Source organism: Anopheles merus, chromosome 3R (assembly GCF_017562075.2).
Source record: "Anopheles merus strain MAF chromosome 3R, AmerM5.1, whole genome shotgun sequence".
NCBI classification, from domain to species: domain Eukaryota; kingdom Metazoa; phylum Arthropoda; class Insecta; order Diptera; family Culicidae; genus Anopheles; species Anopheles merus.
In genome coordinates, this window is record NC_054084.1 from 16,494,883 (window position 1) to 16,506,944 (window position 12,062).

General features: G+C 43.5%; 1 protein-coding gene across 5 annotated transcripts in view; it reads left to right on the forward strand.

Annotated features, from left to right (window-relative positions):
* Nucleotides 1–12,062, forward strand: part of LOC121595238 (discoidin domain-containing receptor tyrosine kinase B) — a 248,757-nt gene that overhangs the window by 186,684 nt on the left and 50,011 nt on the right. For all 5 annotated transcript variants that reach the window (XM_041919037.1, XM_041919032.1, XM_041919033.1 and 2 more), the window contains one exon: nucleotides 8,659–8,798. In XM_041919037.1, coding sequence (XP_041774971.1) covers nucleotides 8,659–8,798 — 140 coding nt within the window. The remainder of the gene's footprint in view (nucleotides 1–8,658; nucleotides 8,799–12,062) is intronic.

Sequence of the window (12,062 nt, forward strand, 5' to 3'; positions counted from 1 at the left end):
TCCATTTTCCCTACGGAAGCGTCTCCGGTTCCCCACTCCCATTCTCTCATTCCTTTCTGCATCACGCTAAACCTTGAACCATGGTGACAAAGCCATAAAGAAGCGACTTTGAGCAGTGGGGACGCGTGTCCCCAGCTTCAACCCCGAAAACGGTTTCGAGGAACGTTTGCTGCCTCCGTTAAACCGTTTTCGGGTGTCGGTACCGTTTTAATCCCTCACAATTACCGTGAAAAGATGATCGGTTTCTAGCAGAGCGGTGGAAATGAATGTACATGGTGCAGGCTTGGTAGGCGGAATGCTAAGGACACACCGCTAAGACATTGCACGAGCGAGCGTGCGAACCCTTAAGGCGTTGAGGACGCGTTTGGCTTGAACGGAGTTGGGATGGGAGGGTTTGGCTGGCTGGAAAATTTATTTTGGTAAGCAAATTTATTGATTTTCCCGCACCGTTTTGTCGTGTCATGGCTCGGTTTTGCGTGCAGAGAAGAGGAGTTAAACCGGATCGAACGGGGAAAGGACCGGCCAAACTGGTTGCTTAAATGAATTTAAAATGAGATCACCGTTTACCGGGTGTTGTGATATAATGTGTGCGAGCTAGGATGTGTCGGTAGGAGCAATCTGCATATGCAACTAATCTGCAATGTGGATGTGTGATAACAGGGTGTGGCTTTAGGTACTGTAGTTGTACCGAATACTGTACCCTTTGCCTTAATGGAAGGACAGTCTTTGCTTTGAGGGTAATTTAAAGAATGGGAAAAGATTGTCGTCCGACCTTGTAAATGCGTTTTTGTTTTGATTTTAAGTCATATGAAAGGTAAAAATAATTCATAAACTTTCACTCTCTCTCCCTCTCTCCTTGTAATATTTAAGACAGATTCAATAGGTTATCGATAAAGTAAAAAATTGCTATATTTCCATTGAATTTTCAATTTTTTTTTTAAAACTTAAAACCAAAAATGATTAACACTTAGAATAAAACATGAATTCAATAAAGAAAAAAGGCTAGTCAAATAAATGTTATACCACATTTGATCAAAGCTACAGTTTCTTGTGATTATAGACACTTGACTGTCATTTTCCATACAATGTATTATCCCTTGCCTTTTATGGATTTTATCTATTTTCTTATACATTTAATTATTAGAAAACAATTTAAATTAATTTTATTCTATTCAAAAATATTGCATTAAAGTCCATGAATAGGAAAACTTGCTTGTACCATTAAATATCCTTCCACCACTGTTAGTCGCAAAACCCCCGTCCAAGAAATGTGTTTCCATTCTTCAACGTCACCTTAAAGCACCATCGATATCTTATCCCTTCTACACAATCGATACTATCTACCGGAAAGGATCGAAGAAATACTCCACAGAGGAAGAGTTTTCCTTCCTCCCGCACTCCCTATCCCGCTCAAAAAACCACCAGAACATGGAATGCTCGTTAGTTTGGCGTAAGGTTTCCCTTTCAACAACACCACCACCATCAACAGACGAAAAAGCCATTTTAAAACCTATCAAAGAACGATTTTCCATCCCGTACCGCAACGTCGTTTGTAAATTCAAAGTCGTTGAAAACTCGCCCCATCAAAAAGGAGGGAAAGGGAGTTGATGTGCAGACAATGCGGCAATGTTGCGACGCGTCGTTTTGTCGACGCTCTCGCTCCCAGCTGGTAAGGAAGGTAACGAATTAAAATATTATATCAAAACATCGCATCTTGAGCGGTGCGCTAAAACCGGGACGCTTTCGCTTTTTTCTTCTAGCAGCAGCGGGAGGAAGAAGTGCTTTAGTTGCGGTACAAATCGTTATCTTTCTTCAACTTCCGCATTGAACATTGCTGCACGTCTGTGTTCGAAATAGAGCCGAAACTGATTGAAAAACGTGTTTCCATAATGTACTGTGCGGTGGCAAAAATGTTAAAAACCATTCCGGGCTGGTGCCGTTTAGTTGATTGCTTCAAGAAAATAGGGACACGTTCTTGGGGGAATTTCTGGGAAATTTATTCCACCTTAGCAATAAGCCCCACGCGTCTGTGTGTGTGGGTGTGTGTTGGTGGTTTCCACGTTTTTGTATCCACGGCGATGGCAATCCGTAAAAGGAGGAGGCGGACTGTGTGTCCCATTCAGCCACTTGAGCCACAAAAGGATATAGTGTATTTTCCTTTTTTTTATCCTTCCTCTTACACATGGAAAAGAAATAAATAGTGACGGATGTACGGATTGTGTGGAGCTCCTTTAAATTGGTGTCCGTTTTTCATGGCTCTCCTACACACACACTCAGTGGCTTTCCCTTTGTTGTAGGATGGCTCGTTAGCATGCCAACGAAGGTAGTTTTGAATTTGAATAGAGAGAGGGAGAGAGAGATAGCGAGAAGGCCAAACCAAAAAAAAAAACATAAAAGAAGAGAGAGAGAAACACTCCCCCCGAAGCAACTTTGGAGCCACGGAACACAAAAGGGTGCAAACGATTTCTGTGACGCGCCGGAAACGGAACCGGAAGATGGAACCGGCCATTAACGAGAAGCGGCGGGCGCTGGTCGTTTGCCTTATCATGTAACAATCTGCGGATGTGGTTTCGATGTCCTTATCTGCTTTCCTTTTTTCCCCCGGTGTCCAATCCCATGTACATAAAATAAATAAAAGTAGTGTAGGGAAGAAAAGCGAAAACTCAATCGGCTTCGGGCGGCAAGGGAAGCTGCTGTTGGACGACACGCGGCCCGAAGGACATCATTATATTGAGCCAACGGAGCGACTTCTAATCTAGCCAATCCGATACTGGGGTTTTGTGGAGCATCCTGTGGAGAGTTTACCCCACTGGCCTCTTACCGTGCCCCAGGACGAGTGTAAGTTATTGTCCTTAAAGAGAGGCATTTTAAAGTGTCCCCACATTCGGAACAGTAAAATCGATCTTGTCTCCTTTCCTATTACACTTTTTTGTACCTTTCCATTATGTTGAAGCAAATGTAAAGCCTCCGCAAGTGGCCAGTCGCGTGTGCCGATAACACATGCACACTACAGTGAGTACGAATTTCAATTTCCGAAAATCGTTCAACAAAACCTCCAAAGTTCCACTGGCACCACTCGGGTCTGGATTCAATTCACTCGATTGCAGTCGCACCATTTCCGGTCGAAGCAACGGCAGCCAATTTCATTTCTAAGCGTCCCATTTCCCCCTTTGCTTTCGCATCCCCTCTATCTCGCAAACGCCCCTAACACCGAATCTCCAAACGACAGATCATGAATGAATAGTTCCGGATCGATGCACCTAATCGCGTTGCATAAAGTGCAGCACACAACGGTGGTGCTGCTGCCGGGCAGGATCAACTCTACCTTACACACATAGACACACACACTACACACTTCGCTCGCAACAACGTTACAACATGGCTGTGTAACGCCTGGCTGCTGGCCCAAAAACCCGTTCAACCGGCAACACATTTCATGTGCCGGCACTGGGCACTACTACGCTGGGCTTGGAAAATCTGTTGAACATTTCCGCCGGAACGGATCTCCGGCACGTTCAGTGTGCGCGCTCGCGGTGTGTCATCGTATGTCGCGGTCTATGTCACAGATGGACACACCGTGATTGTGTGTGTGTGTGTGGGTGGGTGTGCGCATATGCTTGGCCGCAGGATATTTTCCGGAACACATTCTACACGCACACGGGGGCCAACAAATAAAAGCACACGCGGAAATGCTTTTCCAAACGCAACGGACACACCACGGTTGCTCAGGGAGAATTCGGAACCCGGGGATGGATGATCATTTCATCGGCACTTGCGATGCTTCCGGTATTTGTTGGAAAATGTTGTTTCGTGTGTCCTTTTTTTTTGCACTTGATTCGGGGTGAGGCTCGACCGTTTCGTTCAGTAGGGCTCAAGTTAGATGAATTTGAAGGTTTTAGATTAACCATTTAAATTTATTAAATGATTTCGTACTTCTGCACTGATGATTCTTTGATAAAGTATTTTGAATGTTTTAAAATATTTAAATCATTTTAGATTGGTGAAACTATAATTAAAATTTGGCACATGTCATAAGAATAAAAAATGAAAAATTAACATATACAATTTTCAAAATTTAAAAGCAAAATCAATTCTTCCGCAGTAAATGCACTTTGGTTTTTAGCGTTCAGTACTTTTGGGCCTTTTCAATCTTTTCCAAAAGCCTCTACGTCATTCGGCACAAGATTGCTCAACAGTATCATCGCTCAGCCATCGACACTACCGTTTGGTACCATTGCTCACTTCCGAACCATTTCTGATTGCTCAAGGCAACAACAAAAAAACACACACACACACTCCAATATCAACTCGTTCAACGTCCGTACGCGCTTAGGCATTTGGATCTCCTGTTGTCTTTCGCTATGGAAGCGAGATGGTTTGAATCATTGCAACTGTTTTGTAGCCGTCGAGCGATAGAAGGGAAATGAAATTATCTTTTTTTATGATGGAGCTGGATACAGTTTTCCATTCGATTTGCAAAACTTTCCGCGATGTGTTTGGAAGGTATATAGTGATCTTTTTTTTTTTTTTTGGCTTCAAATTGGTAGAACCGGCTGAACGATGGTGAACCAACAGCGCAATGTTTGATGAAAAGCACTGCAAACAGTACCGTTCATTAGGCAGAAAGTGGTGCTAGCGAAAAAAAGTGAGGAAGACTTTTATGAGTCTACTTCAAAAATGATCGATCTTGTGATACTTTTTAATGTATCATATATGCTTTTTAGTATATTTCACAATGAAGGGTATTGTTGTTATGGTTGTTATACTATGCGTTTAAGGTACATATGCAACTATTAGCCATTTTCTAATTGTAGCGAGCCTAGTCTAGCAAGATTCTAATTTGCATAATTTGTTTAAACAAACCTCAAATTCATCGATAAATGATCCAACAACTACTTAACATAGATCAACTTCCCACAAAACACAAACGACTTTTTTGCACATTGTTCTTATTGAAGTGTTTTGCATACTTACAAAGAAAGCTAGCGAAAAACGACCTATAAAACCAGCATTCACCCATATCCACGTCCATAGCTTTCCAACAGAATACCAACAGGACGACAGCGATGAAGTACAAGCTTTCCATCGTTTTTTCAACATTCCCAGCGATGGAAATGACAAAAGGAAAATGTGCCATTCTTTGTGCTCGTTTCCTCTCTCTCTCTCCTCGTTCCACCGTGTTAGCCTTCGCCAGACAACGCGCTTACACCATTTGCTCCAAGCTCCAAGCCACACTGCTAACCCACTTATGTTTGCACTGAATTAAAAATATTTCCCGGAGATAAATTTAATGAAAAACAAACACACCGTACCTTCCGCATCACTAAACTCTGCTGGCTCGTTCTCTCTCTCTCTCTCTCTCTGCCTCTCCCTGGTTTACCTACCACTCGAGAGGGAGGTATTCGAACGTCGTGTGCACACCGTGTACGTTCGCTTGAGTTATTTCTGGTTAAGGAGCGTTTTCCAGTCGGGTGGTGATCTTCACGTGCGCTTTCTTACATTGCTCTAATTTCGATGGAACGCGCATTTTTCATAACGTTTGCCCACATTATCTTTCTTGAATTCTACATGAAAAAAGGGATGTTTTTTCAAGGTGGAAATAAATGGAAGCTATTTGTTGTGCGAAAATGGAACACTTTTTGCCAAATTATTAAACTGTTATCAGTTACTGTGTTTTTCTTCCAAAAACGAATCGTTTAAAATCAATTACAAATTCCAAATAAACAACATGAGAGGTATTTATCTTCCAATACTTGAGATAATATTATTTCTAATCTAAGGTCAGTAATAGCCCGGCACCAACCACAAAAAAACACAAAACCGTAGTAAAAACACTTGCCAGAAGAAACACACACTCACACAAAATCTCATCTCCAACGTAAGGTAAATATTTGCAGCGCAATGGAAAACGCCGTGATTTCGGGCACATTTTTACCGCCAAAGCCTATCCTAACATAATTTACTCACACACGCACACACACTCACCGCCTCCTAGACGGGGTAGCTGCCGTGGTCGCCATACGTTCGCTGGCGCAAAGCGCGTGTCTGTGATCTTAACCAAACACATCGTAGCAACGCACGCATCATCGCACGTGCGAGGTTGTTGGCAACGGCTTGCCTACCAAAGCCACCCAGCGCTGGTATGGGCTTTCGATTCGCACACACACACACACACACACATGCTCCCTCCCGTGGGAAATTTCGGCACATGAAATTGAGGATGATCCGCAACCGAGCTTCCCGTGTACGGTGCGCGAGGTTTCCTTGCGCTAAACCGAGCGTTCTTGTTGCGTTGTGTTGTGACAAATGTGTGTATTGCTGTGAGCATGGAAAATGAAATAAAAACAAATGTGTGAGTGGGTACAAAAACCATACATTAGAAATCGTGTCGGCTCGTGAATGGAGGTCTCGTTATGGTACCGCGTAACAATGTATGGCAGATTTGAGCTGCTGTAAAAACACATGATTATTCAAGCACGCGCCTTACATTGCAAAATACAACCTATCCAGCTCCGTGTGCGGCAGTGCACAGTACAACGATGGAGAGCTCCCGTTTTAATATGGCGGCTGTTTATTGTTTCACCGTAATTAGTTTGGTTTTCATTTATTGTAACTTTTGGAAGCGCTTGAGCGAAAAAAAAAACATTCGAAAGCTCTCCATCCAACAGAAGATGTTGAATGTATGGTTCCATTTAACAAAAATTGAACTCTCCCTCCAGACACAAAACCTTAAAGTGGCTTAGTTCCCAAGCTCCAACACCTCACCTTTAACTCCAATCCTCTCAAACCTACAGGTCTCACCTTCAAAAGCTTCTGTTTCCTTTTGCGGACCATTGCTTTAATTCTCACCTCAAACTCACCGGGCTGCTATTTCACCATCAAGTTCTGGGTCCTGCATTAAGCCAAACGGAGCTGTTGCAGCTGTACAGCATGAGGCATGGTATTTGGTAAAGAATTTCGTGCGCTTTCGTTCGCCCGGGACCCGGTTTTCACCTTCACTTCACCAGCTATAGGAGCAACTTTTCTGCTCTTTCCCTCTCGTTCGCTACAAAGTGCACTACCGGAAAGGGTTCTTTCTGTTCGCCCTCCAAAAAAGGGATAAAAAACACGGGCTATTGAACGGCGAAAGAAGGGAAGAAAGCATGATTTAAAAAAAAACTCGGACTACATTCCATCCAGTGCACATGGGGTTCCGGAGTTCCAAGCGTATGGTCAGCGTTAAGCCCTTGTGGCGTCTCAAGGCACTGTGGAAGCTAAGTTCCCTTCCGACTTCCGAGGTCACCGGTCGAGAGCTGATCCGTTCGAAACGCAAGCGGCAAGAGAGGTTAGTTCAAACAGGTCAAAGATCCCAAAGGTTTCCCCGAGATGAAAAATGACAAAATAAAGCCGGTTTGCCATGCTGCCCGGGTACCGATAGGTGCTGGTTACAAGAATGGCTTTCCCTTGTGTCGGGACGATGATCCTTTCCCGCCGGTCGCCGGTTGTTTCAGGACGGCGTTGAGGTTGGTGAGATTTTCCGACATTGGAAACAAGCTCTCCTGCACTACATGGGAATTGGGAATTGGGTATTGCCATCGTTAGGAAAGTATCCTTTTCTTTCCTTTTTGCCATTCCCCGCTCTCCGAAGTGCAGTCAAATTGCAATCGATCAAACGTGTTTACTTCACTTGACCACACTTGGCTACGGTTTCCCTTCGTCTCAGTCGCTGTAAAGCAAACTGCACACTTCCTCCCGCAACAGTGTATTAGATTGTGAGCGGACAACGGATGTAAATTCATGGCCATCACCGTCAACTCCATCATCATTATCACCATTATCATCCATCGCTTCGCCGCCGTGCGGGATGATTGTTATCACAAGCGCTTCTGTGCACGGGAAGGTATCAAAATACCTACAGCAATTCTCACCGACCTTTGTTCTTCCCTTGAGTGCATCATGCAGTTTTTTCTCCCTCCCTTTCTGGTGCACAAAACCCTGCAGCCCACTTGACTCCGGCAGCAATCGTTGGGACCGGATCCGATTGTCGGTGTCTGACACAGCGACCCCGGATGTTTTCCAGCCCCCGCTTTCCCGAAGAACCGAGCGAAGTGCTTATCAGATTTGATGCTTTCCCTTGTATTTGTGTGTGTTTGTCTGTTTGGGGGGAAAGATGGGAGCACACATTCACAGTGAAGCATCGAATTGCATTCGTGCAAGTGCAGTAAAGAGTGTTGCACCTCTCGAGCCAGCAGCGTGTGTGCCGCTTCCAACACGTTGGAGCATTCCGGGAATGCTCCAAGGAACATTACGGTTCTAACCCCACCCCAGCACGAAAGCCCGCTTGTTCCGGTTGAAGATTTTATTCGATTTCATTCGCATTTCCGTCCAGCTTGCCAACCCACCACCCCGCTGTGGAATTCTTTTGCCAAACGGGGTGGTTTTTTTGTGTGTGTGTGTGTGTCTCTTATTCTTCGCTTACTTCCCCCCTGGCAGCCGGCAAATACCTGGAAAGTATCACATGTTGTAGGAACATAAATTTTAATATGCTCACCAGAAACCCATCACTGATTCTCTTTCTCTCTCTCTCTGTCTCTCTCTCTCTTCCTCCCTCCCACAAACCCTTTTTTATGTAGATTTCACTAACCCCCCTTCTCTGTTTTCCCGCTTCTTCACTTGCAGGGTACGACTGGGTCGGTTGGCGTAATGATTCACTCGGCTGGGCCGGCAAACCGGTCGAGATGGTGTTCGAGTTTGACTCGGTCCGTAACTTTAGCTCCATGGTGCTGCACACCAACAACATGTTCAGCAAGGATGTACAGGTAAGGTGCTTGTGTTCGTCTGTGTATCAGTGTGTGTGTGTTTCTATACAGTTTTCTATTGCTTTGCTACTTCTACTACTGGTTTCCCGGGTGTGGTATATTGAAGGATCGCATTAAGTGTTCGGTTCGGGCCCGTTTGTCGCCCAGGTGTGGTTAAATTCCAGCGTCTAGCATGTATTGCTGCTTCTGGCTATGGCAGTTGCTACGGTACGTGGTACACCCGGTGTACAGGCATGTTTTACAATCCTTGAGATGTACAAAAATAAGGAGAAATAATTCATTTTGCATTAGAATGTCTCGGTGTTTCGTTTTAAATCTTTTCAATATTACTGAAAGTTTTCAAATAAATGTGGTCCTTACTCCTTACGGTAAGCAGGTTCTTTATCAATAAAACTAAATTGTTATTCTTTGTAAAAAAAAAACAAAGAAAAGATTTTTTTAATTCTTCTTTTGATTCAGATTGCTGCCATGACATGTTGCTTACAGTCATTCATATTTTGAAAATGACTGTTTTCTCCTACTCTTTGAAATTTACTGTTCAAAATACAAATGCAAATGAGCACAAGCATCCTTATATTGATGAATTTGTACTATTTTATCGCAACGGCATTGATTTTAGATGTTAGAGATAACCAAATCACGATCACATCATTGGCCCTACCAAACCGTTAGTGTAGTGTATTAATCTTGGTGGGCTTGAACTCTCAAATTTCCCAATGTTATCTAATATCTTTGTTCCGAAATTGTTTTTTTTTTAATTTATACAGATAAAACATTCGAATACACGTAATTATTTTAAATAAAAGAGATATTCTTCCTGGACTATCTTTGTCCTGAATGGTGAATTGTATTGAATCGTTGTATAGCAATTCAACTATTATTGAAGTCCTAATTGTTGCTATTTAACAGAGGTAAATCCTTTAAATACTAAAAGTACAATCAAAGCCACCAATAAATTGAAACCTGATTAATAAAAATTAATTACATGCAAGTGATAATCAATTTGATACTTTGAGAGTTATTCCCAAAAGGGATTGTCATAATTTTGGGACACTTCGTCGACTTTTATACGGAAAGTAAACATTATGCGATAGGAAATGGACTCTACGGCACCCTTTCTGTAAAAGCTTATTTAGAATCCAATAGGAATTTACAGTACCCGTCCAATACTCGTTACATAAAGTTCACTTCCGTTAAGAAAGAGTCCACAAAGTGTCTCGCTATTATGAAAAAAACCCCTGAATGTCTTTCAGCATCTCGTACACTTCTCATGAATGCCCTAACAATTATTTTTTACTCCTTTTTTTATCATACATTAAGCATCTGTTCGCAAAATTAATGAAGGGAAAATATGAAAATGGGTCCCATTTTCTTAAAATTTACTATCAATAGCAAATCCTTCCGATGGCAGCTCTAATGACGGTCGAGTCCTGCGAATGCTGCCCTTACAAAGCGAAACATTAAACGCATCACATCAAATCAAACAAATTGTCCCAATCGACATGGGAGGGAGGAAACCAGACGCACTCCTTCTTCAAAGTGACGCTGAATATTCCATCTTTTCTTTACAAAATAAAATCGAGCAATTTCAATGCGAGAAAATGCGAACCCCACCTCCCTTAGTAGTCATTATTTTTCCCGGCCTGGTTGTCGTCAAGCCTCACCTCCTTTCCCCTAGCCGCCCGGCCCTGCCCCATATCGCTTTGATGGCATTTTGATAAGGAAAACATTTTGCAGCTCGCCGCAGTCGTGAGCGTGATTTTGCCCCATTTTCCGGGTATGATTTATTTCCACAAAACCGCGGCAACCCGCAAAAGTAATGAGCCCCAGCCGCTGCTTCCGTGCCAACGGAGCAATCACAGCACAGCACCGTTTTTTGCAGTCGAAATATCAATAAACAATTATCAAAACGCATAACTGCTGGCGCAAAACCTCTTATCGCCGGCTGCTGCTGCTGCTCGCTGCACCTTTCCTTGCCCACCCGGCTCGTTAGAAGAGTCGCCTTTTGGTCCCAACGTCCTTTTCGATTGCTCATTACCCGGGCGCACTGAGCGGCGAAGCGAGGACGAGCATAAAGCAGTCAGCCTAATGAAGGGTAAATCTTCTTAACTGAAATTTTGGTGCTCTGGGGGGGTTTTTCTTTTTCTTTGTTTACTTATTTTTGTTGTTGATGGGGGTTGGTTGGTTGGTTGTTCTTTTCAATGGCCGAAACCCGTCCCGGGACGACTATCAGCGCCGAAACAGAAGCGAGAGCGTGCGCACCATTTTTCCGCTTACTGGGCGTCCTGTTTTCAACCATTCAACCAACCGAGTGGCGCCAACATGCTAAGTATCAATAATTGGACTCGGCTCGTAAATTTTTGCCCACGTTTCCTTGCCCTCGCGTACCACTTTCGAGTTTTTTCACCTCTTTTTCTTCCAGTTTGCGTTGTTGGTTGTTTTCATTATGCCCGCTGCAGTTCCAGTTTCCCAGTGGCCTGTTAAAAAGTTGTTTTCCAAGAAAAACCACCACCGTACCTCCAATTTTTCGTTCACTTCCCAATTCATGACTTTTGTGTGCGCGCTGGTTGGTTGAAGATTTGCCCTGCCGGAGGGCAAAAAATCAAGCAAGAAATCAACCTGCAACCTGGTTGAATGGAACAGAGGAGAGCTACAAAAAAAAATAGAAACGCATACCACCCCAAACTAACACATACACATCGCTTTGGAGGTCGCTTCTCAAGAGTCGCTAACGCAAACGGCAAAAAGTATGGCAAAGTTTCCTGCAGCTCGCAGGCGCAGTGCCGGGTTCGTGTCCTTCGTCCTGTGAGGTACGCCGAAAATTCATGATAAAACTTAGTTCCTCGTTAATTGTTCGAGACGTTAAAATAAATTTTCGGCAAAATATAATTAACGAAACGGGCGTACAGAGGCGCCGTCGCTTGCGGGACCAAAAGCACAAGTCCTTGTCCTGCATTCGCGTTTGAAAAAGACACACAAGACATGAACAGCATTATTTTTAGTACGGATTGAAACGCAAACGCGCGGTCATGAACGATGTTTAAAGTGAAGGAAAAACTAATCCTTTCAAGCGGACAGGAAGAAAGGGTCGAATGGCTTTAAAGGGCTCATTTCAAAGGGCCCTTAAATTGCAATGTTTTTTTTTTTTGGGAGTTGTACGGAAAATAAACATTTACTCCTTTCTGTGCACCAAAACCCATCACCAAGCAGCGTAAAACAGATCCCTAAAACTGGGCTCAAATTGAAAGCAAAAACACCGTTACC